General features: G+C 39.5%; 1 protein-coding gene across 2 annotated transcripts in view; it reads right to left on the reverse strand.

The window, feature by feature from the left end:
- Positions 1–13,852, reverse strand: part of SLC16A12 (solute carrier family 16 member 12) — a 72,680-nt gene that overhangs the window by 17,362 nt on the left and 41,466 nt on the right. For both annotated transcript variants that reach the window (XM_069460495.1, XM_069460494.1), the window contains exon 2: positions 2,364–2,609. In XM_069460495.1, the coding sequence (XP_069316596.1) occupies positions 2,364–2,563 (200 nt within the window). In that variant the 5' untranslated portion in view covers positions 2,564–2,609. The remainder of the gene's footprint in view (positions 1–2,363; positions 2,610–13,852) is intronic.

Here is a 13,852-nt window from a genome sequence, read left to right on the forward strand (position 1 = left end):
GAGCGATAGTAGTTTCTGTGTGTGTTAAGACTCAATGGATTATGAGTGTGTGTGCAGTGACAAAGAAACAAGATGAGAAGCAAAAAAGACTAGGATTCCAGTCCAGCTCTGTCCTACTGGCCAAAAAAATTGAAGGCAAGTTACTTAACTTTCCTGAGCATCAGTTCCTAACCTCTGGGAGGTGACTACACCTATTCTGCTGAAATCCCAAGGCCCACATGAGACAATGTGATTGGGAGAATATTCTCGACCAGAAGCACCATGGACAACTCCATAAGAGCACAACTCCATCGTGATGACTCAACTACTACTCAGAAGGTTCCAGCATGAACCTTCCTTATAAAGCACTGAGCATACTTCCCGAAATTCCCCCCTCTTGGGAATAATGGAAGCTTCTACATGTAAGAACTGAGATGAGAGAGAGTCTTTTTCACTCCACAAACTCTTCACACCCAGAACACAAGATCCATCATATAGATGGGAGAAAAATTAGACTCAACATCAATGACATTATTTTAAACAAATCTACAGTTTATTATTAATATAAAACATAATCAACTAACTCTTATTACAGCAAAGAAAAACATGCTGCTTCTTCTATCCTGCATTATATCTTTGTTATGGGGCAAGGAGAACATGGATGCTTTTATTGATGATGCCATCAAGTAAAGTTATTCATCCAAATAACTGTCTTATACTGAAATAACTTTCTTATACTGCCAGGAGTATGTTGCCAGAGAAGAGAAACAAGGAGTTCTATGTGAATGAAAGCATTTGTAGAGAAAAGAGCTAGCATGCAGCTTTCAAGTATGTATTTATTCCAAATATAAATGAGATGACTGAGTCTGGATGTCCACACTTCTAACTTAAGCATATCTAACACTGTGTCCTTGGAGAAAAGAAAGAGAGGGAGAAGTGGGCAAGTGAGACTGAAAGAATCCCTATATTTATGCTGTTCCTCTCCTTTAACCTAGAATTCAGCCTCCACCACCACAGCCAAAATGCAAATAAAGCAAAGGAATTTAAATTCTAGGGTGTAAGCTTCCAAGGGCTCAGTACCTGGTAAGCCAAAGGGTTTTCAAGGATTATTTTGACCTTGCATGATTTTCCTTTCTGGGATGAATATAGACCCTAGCCCTGTGTAAGATTAACTCCGTGTGATATATTCACAAATCCACTATAAACTTTATAATCACACTCTTATCACCTGAAACCCTTTTTCCTCATCCCTAGACTTGAAGCCACATGTCACATCATTATAATTATGATTTCTTGCCATCAGTTTGCCCACTGTGTTTTTTTGATTTATGAGTTCTGAATCACATATCCAATTAGCTCTGTTTCATTGTAAAATTTTAATGATTAAGATTGAGCTTCAGCTATAAGAAACAATGGTGATATAGCACCTCTTGTATTTTCCTGGATAGAGCTGGAACCCATTCTACTAAGTGAAGTATCCCAAGAATGGAAAACTAACCACCACATGTACTCACCATCAAATTGGTTTCACTGATCATCACCTAAGAGCACATTTAGGAATAACATTAATCGGGTGTCGGGCAGATGTGATGGGGGAGGGGATGGGTGTATACATACATAATGAGTGCGATGCACACTGTCTAGGGGATGGACATGCTCGAAGCTCTGATTCTGGGGGTGGGGGGAATAAGGGCAATATACATAACCTAAACTTTTGTACCCCCATAATATGCTGAAAAAATAAAATAAAATAATTAGAAGAGAAAAAAAAAGATTGTACTTAATTATCATTAAGATGATAGATAAAAAGAATTGTGGAGAAATGGACTTACAGAAATCATCTTACCCATCCCTGGAGCCATGTCAGCTTATGCTAACTTACCTTCTTGAGTGTGCATTTAGCAATTCTTTAAAACGCTTAAAAAAGTGATTTCATTATGAAAATACCATGGAACCATTTCTTCCTCTAATGAACAAATCAGGGCACTTCCTATGTTATTTCATATATGATGCATTTTAAATATTTCATATTAATGATGAGTGGAAGATGAAGAGAGAAAAATGTGTATCACATATTTCCACATCTTCTGGAGCTGCTTATGAGAACAAACATCTACAATAGCCACAGCATTTGGTCTAACAATCCAAGTTAAAGTATCAGATATTATAGAAGAGGCCACTACTAGGACTTTTAAGTGTCAGAAAATTACATTCCTTGCAAAGAAAAAGATATCTGAGCAGTCAAAGGAGAAGCACGCACGCACACACAAAACATGCATACACACATAGTTTCACATTGATGGGTTCAGAAATAGAATGAGGCAGATGTAGAAGAAAAGACAAGCCAGGTCATCTTGATAAATCAAGAAGAAAATCCCACCTACCTGGTGACTGCCCGGGTGCAGATGGTGACCAGGAAACAGCCAGCCACGATCATCCAGCCCCAGCCTCCATCTGGAGGGGAGGTAGACCGAGCTCTATTTACTTTTGCCATGGTTTTGCTTGTTTCTTCTTTTCCAGGTTGCTCCACCAGCCAAGTTATGATCTTGGAAGAGTTTTCTGTCCAGTGACTTCCTGTTGGCATTCAAGGTTGGCATAGAATGCTACCTGGCACATGGGTTACTGGCCATCTAAAATAAAAAATCAGAATGTATTTGCATTTCATTGCCATGTCCAAAGGTTGATTGTTTTCAGTTGGTAAAAAATAATTATCACTTTCCTATTAAATATGATTATTTGTAACTATGAATACTAGACTAAGGCAAAGACTATTCATTGTTCTTGATACCCATCCTCCTCCCTTTTTTTTTACATAACAGAGCCTCTCAAATTTTAGCCAAATCCATGCCCACCTCGTTTGATACCATTTTCCCTAGCCTCTCTTGAATGTGGGTGTGGCAATACAATTTTGTCTAGAGGAAAGGGATGTGAGCAGAAGTAATATGGGCCACCTCTGGTTCATCAACTCAAAGGCAAAGATACTTCCCCAGGACTTCCAGCACCCCTGTTCCAACACACTGGAACACCGACGTGGAGATGAGGCAGAACAGGACATTGGCCTAGGGGCCAGCAGAGATAACACATGGAAACAGCCCAGATCCTAAGATGACTGTGAAGAGCTGTCCCTCCCATTGTGGATTTTGGACATCTCTACACTGTTACATGAAAGATAAAGAAGCTTTGATTTTATTTAGGCCTCTGTATTTTAGAGTCTCTCTGTTACAACAGCTTAGACCATATCTTAATTATTATACTGAATGATCTGACAGTAACTTCTCTTGCATTTTTAAGAATGCTATACTTTTCTAAGTGTGTAATTGAAGCAAGAAGAAAATGACAAATAAATAAAACAGAATAGAGAGCCAGGGAACTAGTACATAATAATTCAATAATTCTAAATAAGGTAGCAAAGATCAGTGGAGGAAAAAAACTATTATTCATCATATCATATTACAACTCTCCATTTAGTTCTTGACCTTCCAGATAGAGCAGAAGTAAATGTAAAAAAAAAAAAAGTCATTAAAAATTTAGGTGAAGATATAGGCGAAAATGTGTTGATTTGTCTAAATTAAAATGGAATATTTCTGTACAGATACAAACTACAGTCTTGGGGGGGAACATTGGTAACACACAGCTCAAAGAAGTAATATCTGCATTAACTAATTCATTCATTCATTCATTCATTCAACTACACATACTTACTGAGTGTCTCATATGTGTTGGGCATTGTTTGGGGGCTCTAGGGATTCAGTGATAGGCAAAACTCACAAAGCTCCTTGTGTTGGGCAGGCTCTAGGGTACTCCTATCATCCCAGCTCCAGTTGCTCATGTCTTTATATAATCTCTCCCCTCGAGTATGGGTGGGACCAACAGAACATAGCACAGGTGATGGGACATGACTCCATGATTATGTCATGTTATGTAAGACTGTCCTGCTAGCCGACTCACTCGCTCTCCCACTGGCCTTGGAAGGGCAAGCTGCCATGCTGCACTCCTGTGGAGGGGGAGCCCAGCCGGAACAGTGTGCTGACTGCAGGCGCTGGGGGCAGCTTCCGGCTGACAGCAAATAAACTGCAACTTTCCATGTTTTTTTGCTGACATCCCAAGTGAGCTTGGAAGCAGATTTTCCCCTAAATTGAGCCTCTAGCTAAGAACAGAGTCTGGCTGACAGTTTGACTGTAGTTTCATGAGGCCATCAGTGAAAGACCCAACTAAGCTGTGCCTGGATTCTGGACCCACAGAAACCATGAGGTGAGGTGTTTCTTAGGGCAAGTCAAACAAGCTTCTTAATTATGGTTGGGGATGAATTTTTTTAAAAGGCAAAATAAGAGTTCTGACAAATATTTTTTTCTACTAAATTGAGCAAATCACCCAGTTGTTGATACAATTTTTCTTTTACTTCAGAATTTTACAGGGGTACAAATGTTTTGGCTACATGAATTGCTTTTGTACAGTTGGAGTCAAAGTTATAATGTGCCCATCACTAGATAGTGTGCATGATACCCGTTAGGCTGATTTTACCCATCTCCTCTTCCCCCACCTGCTTGATTTCTGTTGAGTTTTACTTCCATACGTGCACATGAGTGTTGATCGATTAGTTCCAATTTAATAGTGAGTACACGTGGTGTTTGCTTTTCCATCCTTGAGATACTTCACTTAGGAGAATGGTCTCCAGTTCCATCCAGGTTGTTACAAAACATGTTAGTTTACCATTTTTTATGGCTGAGTATGGCTCCATGGTATATGTATACCACATTTTGTTAATCCACTCATGATCTTAGTGATTGTGAATTGTGCAGCAATAAACATTCACGTGAAAGTGTCTTGATACAATTTTATTATGATCACCAGATAAAATCTTAACACTAATTAAATGAAACATCATTTCAAATAGGACAAAATATGCCTTAATTGATGAACATACACTATGTACTACCTAGAAAATTATGAGCACACCAAATTGTCTAATAAAAAATTGATTTTAAGACCACAACTTCCTAAAGAAAATAGCTCATAACAGAATTTTGCAAGCATGCATCTTTGAAGCCCCTGGAACAAACTGTGAATGCAGAGACCACACACAGAGCAAAGGGAGTGAGGCCAAGGCAACACGAGTGATTCCCACATTAAGTGAAACCACTCAAGTTTGCTCACTTTGATGCGTTGGGCCTCCGTCTTCACCTCATTAGCTATCCTGTGAATGCTGGAAGACGGACAAAGGAGATTGAGTGGACAAGTGAAGATTATAAACCCATCAAAAGTATTGGAAGACTAATTTAGAGAAAATAAAAATTATTAGTAGAAATGATAATCCTGCTAATCACTGGCCTAGGGACTAATAACCAAAATACTGGTGATGGAGTTGGGGCTAAGTGAAAACAACAGTGATATAGAGCCGTTTAAAGAACACTTTCATAGGCCAAGCTGCTCGTAAGCAGCATGACAGACAGTATCTCATTTAACCCTTAGGACAACCATAGAAGGTAGGCAATATTGTCCCTACTTTACAGATAAGAAACTCAGGCTAGAGGGATTAAGTAATTTGCCCAATTCTTATCAATACCATGAAGCAGCGGAAATGGGACAAGAACTTTGGTCTGATTACAAGGCCCTTTTTCCTAGCCAATGCCCTGCACTGTTGCCACTACCTCTCCTTATTCTTTGGCATAAATTCATAAATACTTTTGTCTAATCATATGCATAATTCTCCCTGATGGCGCACCTGTAGGATGACATGAATTGCAGCCTGATGCAGCTATAATAGCAGTTCTTTAAATGATACCATTGGTATTTCCCCAAAATGTGCCTGTAGATCAGCCATGGAATCATCTCCGATTTCAGAGCAAAACCAACCTTCCAAAGGAGTCTCCAACAGTCTGAAGCTTCAGGATCAGTCCCTCTAAAATATAACTCTCATGGATAAGTAGCTTTAACAAACTACTTTCTTTACGAACATTAAACACTCAACAAAAAACTCTTATTTAAAAGATCTACCATACTTGTATTCTTGCTTTTATATACACAGCCTATGAGAGTAGACAAAGCTACTTGCCCACCCCAAATCCACAGCTCACCCCTCCCTCCATTTTATCATAACACTGGCTTTGTTCAGGTTCTACTCTATCTGCTCTCTCCAGCAGCCATTTGCTTCAGGGAAGGCAGGTCCAATCCACTGGTTCAGGGAATAGGTTTGGATTGATGTCCCTTTCCCCTGTCAGTGAGTGATAAGGGATGGGGTGTGAAGTAATTCAAGCCTATCAGCTATGAGGGGAAGTTCTCTGAGAAACGTTCCCTTGCTCTTAAGAAAACACACAGGAAAGAAACAAGCCCCTCTTCTTTCTGTAGACATTTTGAATCTAGATGTGATAGCTGGAGCAATGGTAGCCACCTCTTAACCATGAAGGAAGCTAGCTCGAGGACAAAGTCAATAAGCCAAGGCCAGCACAGCAGAATGACGAAAAGAACCTGGGACCTTAACGATGTCACTGAGCTACTGAATTAACCAACTTTGGAGCCAGCTATGTAGCCTGTTAGATGACATAATACATTTTACTTATTGTTGGAACTAGTTGAAATTTCTGCTACTTTTACCATAGTAATCTAAACCGATGTATTCCCTCAGACAGTGGTGTGCTGGCGCTGGCTCTGACTGCATGTCATCCCGTGCTTCGTCCAGTGATGTTGTGTTGGTGACTTGAAATTGGCCCTGGCGCAAGCATACCACAGAATCACAAATTGGCTCACTAGACATCAAAGCTCTTTACATCCCCTAAGAGAACCAGCTGTTCAATATTTATTAGCACACCACTGCAACGTCAGAGTAATTTACAGTGTACACAGTAAACATTGCTATGAAATATTAAGTAAAGCCAAAGAACTAAGAAAGAATTTAAGTTGCGAGGGAGCTAACAGCTTAACCAGCCTGTTACCTTTTCATAAAGTAATTTGCCTGTCTTCTAGGGCAGGGCTTGGCAAACTGCAGCCCTCCAGCAAAATTTGGCTGCTACCTCTTTTAATAAATAAAATTTTACTGGAACACAACCATACCCATTTATTTACATTTGTCTTCGGCTGCTTTCGTGCTACAATGGCAACTGAGGACTTGCAACAGAGAACACGTGGCTCACAAAGCCTAAGATATTTACTATCTGGCCTTGTACAGAGAAAGTTTGTAGATCCTTGTTCTAGACAGATGTGAGGCATTGATCTGCAAGATACAATGCCAATATTTGGGAGGATAGATGTTTATGACTATGGTAGCAGAGTGGCAGTGAATAGTGGAATAGTGAAAAGAACTAGTAATCTAAGGAAGATCTGGATTCTGGCCCTGACTCTCCATCTTATGAGTTATATGAATGAACTCAAGCAACTTACTCAAAGTTTCTGAACCTCAGTCTACTCATCTGTAAAATGGGGGCAATAATATTACTCTCACAAAATGTTGTGAGGATTAAAATGAGGTGCAAGGAATACCTGGCACAAAAATGTAGATATTGTTTGCCATGTGACTGAACCTCTTTTTATTCATTCATCCCTCATTAATTCAACAGATATTTATTGAGTGTCCAGAAACTATTCTAGAAGCTGGGCTATGGGCAGTGAAGAAAACAGATTTGGCCCTGACTTCATGAAGCTCACGTCCTAGTGGGGCTGGCAGTCAAACAGTTGAACAATATTGTCTGAGCCCCAGTTTCCTTGTTCGTAGGAAAAAATACCCTCTCTGCCCACTTCACTGAATTATAGTGAGAGTCGAATGAAAGAAGTCACAAGCTGGCAGCAATGAGCAAATCAAACTTCAGGACGTTTTTATTAACGCCTGCAGTATTTTCTAAATGCTTACATTAGTTGCCTCAATGTAAATATCATCAGATTAATCTAAAATATCCAAATTTCCAAATTTTCTCAAAAAATTGAAAGCTCTAAAAAGCTACTGGGCTGCATTCCCTTGTGGCAGCCACCAGCTGGAGCCAAGCAGCAGCGTCCCCTTTCGGACAAGGCCAGTCCCCTCTCTTCACCCCCTCCCTGATACCCCATACTGTTCAACCCCTGTACTGTTTCACTCACGTACAATACCTGCCAAGCCCCTGGATGCAGCGAGATTTTCAACGCCTGCCCATACCATGCTGCCATAAATCAAAGATTTTTGAACAGCCATCTGAGTCGTGGTCATGGTATGATTATGTCTAACACTCTCTTTTTCTCAATTCCAATAGAGCTAGCATTTGAGAGTCTACCTACACCTGTAACAAACACATACAATGGAGTAACTCACCAATTGGACACAATTAGCTGCCAGGTGTCATGAAATGATACAGTTGATTATACAGGTAAAAAACCAAAGCTTAGAAACCTCTTCCTTGGTACAAGTCCTAGCTTCTTCTTGGATTTTTCCATTTAAATAACCCCTAAGGTTAAGCTGTTTTTCAGTGTAAGACTATAAATCCACCTATCCATCAACATCCAGTATAAGGACCATCCTTAGTGCCTGGTGCTATTAAAGAATACTGAAACAGGCAGTGCTTTGCAACAGCCTTTCTGGAAAGCAACCTAATTCAATGGATCGGGAATTAGAAAGTTATTCATATTCTTTGAACAGCAATTTCATTTCTGGGAAGTTATCCTAAGAAAACAATTAAATCTGGTTTGCATTGATGTGGGAAAAAAGAAAAGAAAAGAAAACAATTTAAGAGAAGCCAAACACTATGGCTAAAATATAATAGGTGCATTATGAATAATATATAAAGTAGAAACAATCTAAATACTCAACAACTGGGAAGTGTTTGGAGAATTGCAATACATTCAACAAATGGCATAGTGTGCAATTCTTTAAAATTATAAATAGGAAGATAATATTATAGTATGTAAAACATTTATGATGCCATGTTAAAGCAAAAAAAGGCTATGAAATTGTATATACCTTGTGAGGGAAGCTACGTACAGCTTTACGTAAAAGTTGTATGCTTGTAACTGTCACAAAGAGTAGGAAGAATATGCAAAAGAAATATACTTGGGCTGGTATGATTAAGTTGTTATTCATTTCCTATACTGTGTTAAATATCATTTTATATATAATTTTCTTAAAATGTTCTTAATTTCCTGCAGTGAGCACAAAAATCCCTTTTGTACGGCTTCTCAAGGACTAAAAATAACCATATCAGTATTGATACCGCACTTTGAAAATGAGGCGATTATTCACTAAAGGACACACCCTGTAGGCAACAAGCCCCTGGCAAAATAAAATGGTTCTGTTTCCTTACAAAGCTATTAAGCATCATTAATTTTTCCTTTGCCGCTGCTAAATCCAAGATTCCCTTTTCATTAGTTTCAGTTGAGCATCCTCTCTTCGGCATTCCCACATTTTATAAATTAAGAACTGATTTGTGAGGAAATCTCACAAAATTGCAGTTGCATACGTTGGATTAAAACATTTAAACAATCATTTCAGCACGGCTATGGTGAAAGCATGATCAACAAAGGTCTGGTTAAGTTTGAGAGTCGATCTGGGTAAAATCGTAGAACAAGGAACATCCTCACAGGACTCCAGGGTGAGGAGAAGTGTCCTCTCTGAAAATTTCTGTATGCAATACCACTAGTAACAACTCCTCGTGAATAATCGTGTTTGATCCTCACAACCTGCAGAGATAAATGCTATCTCCCCCTTCTTCAATGGTGAAACTGCAGCTCAGAGAAGTAAAGGGTCTCCCCTTGTGAAATGGCATCTGAGTACAAACGGAGACAAACGGCTCTGGCCGACTTTGGACTGCAGTTGTCCAGCTGCCCTCGAGATTTCAAAATTGCTATTGGCGTTTCTGTCAACAGGATGTCCATGCAATGTTAAGCACCCATTCATGTGAGTGACCACGACACAAAGGGGCGGGGTGGGGGAGGCGCGGGAAGCCTACAAGGTTACCGCAAAGGTATACTGCTGCTCACAAACAACGCATGTGAGTGTCTTTCAAAACAGGTTGTTTGATAGATTTGTATGTATTCAGAAGAAACGTGTGGGTTAGACAGAGCTAACCTCATTTCCTAGAGACTTTGAAGCAGCCTGCAGTTCCCCCGCAACATTGGCCTGAGCATTCTTGTAAATAATTAACCCACCTGATATTAGACAAATATAATGGAAAGGTCCTTTATTAAGTTAATAGGGTACCTGGAACTATAAGCAAAAGAAGCATGGACCGTCACACAACTCTTCATTTTACTAATCAGCCTCCCATTTATTTTATTTTGACATTAACCACTAAAATGTAATTGTATTCCGCATCCTATTCTGGCTTCAGAAAAGTTTTCTGAAGCAAGAGATACTCTATATTATTAAATTTAAAAAAAAGAAATTCTATGATATTCTTCTAAGATTACTCCTTACAGTGCAAGTTGGGGTATATTCTTAATTTTACTTTATCCTCCTTGCTTTAAAAAAATCTATTCATTTGCAAAGAATTCCTGCTAACATTCAATAACCTTCCAGTAAAACACTCCAGCTGTGAGGCAGCTCTTTCATGTTGCCCTTGGTAAAGTTTCCGGAAGTGATCCTTTCTGTCATTAGAAAACCTATATATTTCTTGGTAAGCACCTAGGACAAAGGTAAGAGGAGTCCTATTCCAGGACTTGCTTGGGAAGGCTCCCAACACTGGCTTTCCATTGTTCTTTCCTTCCTTAATCCCTTCTATTTCCAGTGCCTTAACCTTTAGGACTACCCTTACTTTATATATTGGTTGTCACTAAAAAAGAGGTAAAGGAATATGATAGGAAAATACCAAGAAGGAATCCAGACGGCTGGGTCCCAGTGGCAGGACTTAGTTGTGCGACCTTGGGTAAATCACTTCCTCTCTGTTGCAATTTCCTAATTAATAAAACCAGGGTGTTGAATTACTGATGTCCATCCTCTAAACCAAGTGACTAATTATTAAGTATACTTTGCCTAATATGTAAGTTAGCTGGTAGAGTAGGTACTCTCAGTAAACTCTAATTAACTTTACTCTTTGTCATTACTTAGTAATTCTTTGAAGGTGAAGACAATTCCCCTTTGTTATTAAGAATCACGAAATTGGCCAGTTTCTCTTTTTTTAGGCATTTTAAAAATATTCCTGTACTACACACTATAATAGTTTTGCAATAGGTAATAGTTTTGAAACATTTCCTGATTATTGCCCTTTTTTGGTAAGTCAGTTTCTCTTAAAGGACCCTTTCTGTCATTAAAGCTAAGCCAAGAAGCTTATTGTTCTAGGGAATGAGAGGATAAGTCCCACCCAGAATAAATGCACCTACAGACAAGGAATCATGGCACTGTATTGTAGGGGACCTTCGCACCACACAGACAAAGTAGAAGCCTATCCAAAGAGGAAAGGTAAAGGATTGTTAAAAGGATGATGAGCTGTCCAGATTTCTCTAGGACCATGTGTCCCACTCCCTGAGTCTTTTTTTTTTTTTTTTTTTTTTTTTTTTGAGACAGAGTCTCACTCTGTGACCCAGGCTAGAGTGCAGTTGGCGCCATCATGGCTCACTGCAACCTCCAACTCCTGGGCTCAAGCGATCCTCCTGCCTCAGCCTCCCGAGTAGCTGGGACTACAGGAGTGTGCCACCATGCCAGCTAATTTTTGTATTTTTAGTAGAGATGAGGGTCTTACTCTTGCTCAGGCTGGTCTCGAACTTCTGACCTCAAGCGATCCTCTCTCCTCGGCCTCCCAGAGTGCTAGGATTGCAGGCGTGAGCCACCGTGCCTGGCCCGCTCCCTAAGTCTTGACCAGGGCAGGTCTGTGTTACAGTGAAGAGACAGCTCCCCTTCAACCTGGGTAGTTAAGGGAGAGGCTCCAATAAGGAAGCCCGTGCTGTGTGTCCTGCGTATAACTGTGGGAACACACAGCTTCACTGGTACCCTGTGTCCAAGCAGACAGAAATGGGGTGCCCACTGACTGTCCCTCACCTCCTAGGTGGCACATAAGTGATCCTGACGTTCTCGCATGTTCTCATCGGAGACAGGGAAGGCAGCTGTGAGATAAGACCCAGAGCTGTGGCAAAGGGGAAAGTGATTCTATGGCAAATACGCTAAGCCCAATGGAAGTCATGGCTGATCCTTAAGAACTGCGAGAAAGGTGGGGAATTCTCCCAGACTCTGGCCACACAGAGAGTACAAACTCTGGGTTCCACCAGCAGCAGACACTTCAGTGATGTGGACAGAAGCCAATACCTACAGAGCAGCAAGATGAGTTTCACTTTACGTGGAGGTGCAGGAGACCAGCGGGTGCCCAGTGACCAACGCTAAGGAAAGCTCTGCACAGGCCAATGAGAACTGGGGAACAACCAGTGACCTGTAAGCCAGCCGCCTCCTTCACCATTACCACCAGGACACGTGAGTTCTCCCTGAACCAAACACACCCCTCAAGAAGGAGCGATAAACACAAGACAGGGAAGAAACTGCCCTTCTAAGATTAACCTTGGATTTGGCTAAATAGTATCCAAAGAAGACTAATCTTAACTGAAAAAGATTAAACTTGCCAAGACTGCTAGACACTTTTTAAATTGAGGTATAATTTTCAGACAATAAAACACGCCCATTTTAAGTCTCCATTTCAATGAGTTTTGACAAATGTATGTACTCACATAACCACCACCACAATCAAGATATAGAACATTTCCTGGGGAGGGGTGTGGGGAGGGGTAAAAACTTATCTGTTGGGTACAATGAACTCTATTCAGGTGATAGGCACACTAAAAGCCCCAACTTAAGCATTATAAAAGGTATACATATAGCCAAAACATTTGTACCCCCTTAATATTTAATATTTTGAAATTAAAAGAAAAAAAAGATATAAAACATTTTCATCACCCCCAAACGTTCCCTCATGCTCCCTTGCAGTCAGTCCACACCAGTCCCAGCACGGTACTACCACTGATTTGCTTTCTGTCAACATAGGTTAGTTTTGTCTGTCAAGAATTTCATAAAAATGGAATCACACAATATGGGCTATTTTGCTTCTGCCTTCTTTTGCTCATGATAATGTTTGGGATCATCCAGTTTGTTGTATGTTAGCATGTATCTGTAGTTGATTCGCTTTTATTGCTGAATAGTAATCTGTGTTACGGATATACTACAATTTTTTTATTCATTCATCTGTTGATGGGACATTAGAGTTGTTTCTAGTTTTAGACAGTTATGAATAAACTTCTGTGGACATCTGCTTACAAGTCTTTTTGTGGGCATAAGTTTTCATTCTCTTGAGTAAACCCCTAGGAATGAAAGTGCTGAGTCATATGGTAAGTGTATATTTAACTTTAGAAGAATTGTTTTTTAAGGTGGTTGTGCAATATTACCAGTAACATATTAGAGTTCCAATTGCTCCACAATCTCAACAATGCCTGGTATTGATAGTGTGATTAATTTCAGCCATCCTTGTGAGTTTGTAATGGTCTCTCAGCGTAGTTTTAATCTATATTTCCCTGATGACTAATGATGTTAACCATTTTTTCTCATGTAATTATTAACTTTTCATATATCTTCTTTTGTGAAGTATCTGTTCAAATATGCCCATATTTTAGTGACTTGTCTTTTTATTATTGAGATATAGAATTCTTTATACAGTCTAGATACAAGTTCTTTGTAGATATATGTATTACAAATACTTTCTTCCATTCTGTGGCTTACCTATTCATTTCTTAGTGGTGTATTTTGAAGACCAGAAGCTATTAATTTTGATAAACTGAAATTTATTATTTTTTTCTCTTATAGTCAGTGTATGTCTCTCTGTATTAGTGGTGAACAATTAAAAATTGAAATTTTAAAATACCACTTTATAGTACCTTGAGAAAACATGAAATGTCTAGAAATAAATTTAACATAATACGTATATTACTTGTACACTAAAAAAACTAC

This window comes from Eulemur rufifrons, chromosome 28 (assembly GCF_041146395.1).
Source record: "Eulemur rufifrons isolate Redbay chromosome 28, OSU_ERuf_1, whole genome shotgun sequence".
Classification (NCBI taxonomy): Eukaryota; Metazoa; Chordata; class Mammalia; order Primates; family Lemuridae; genus Eulemur; species Eulemur rufifrons.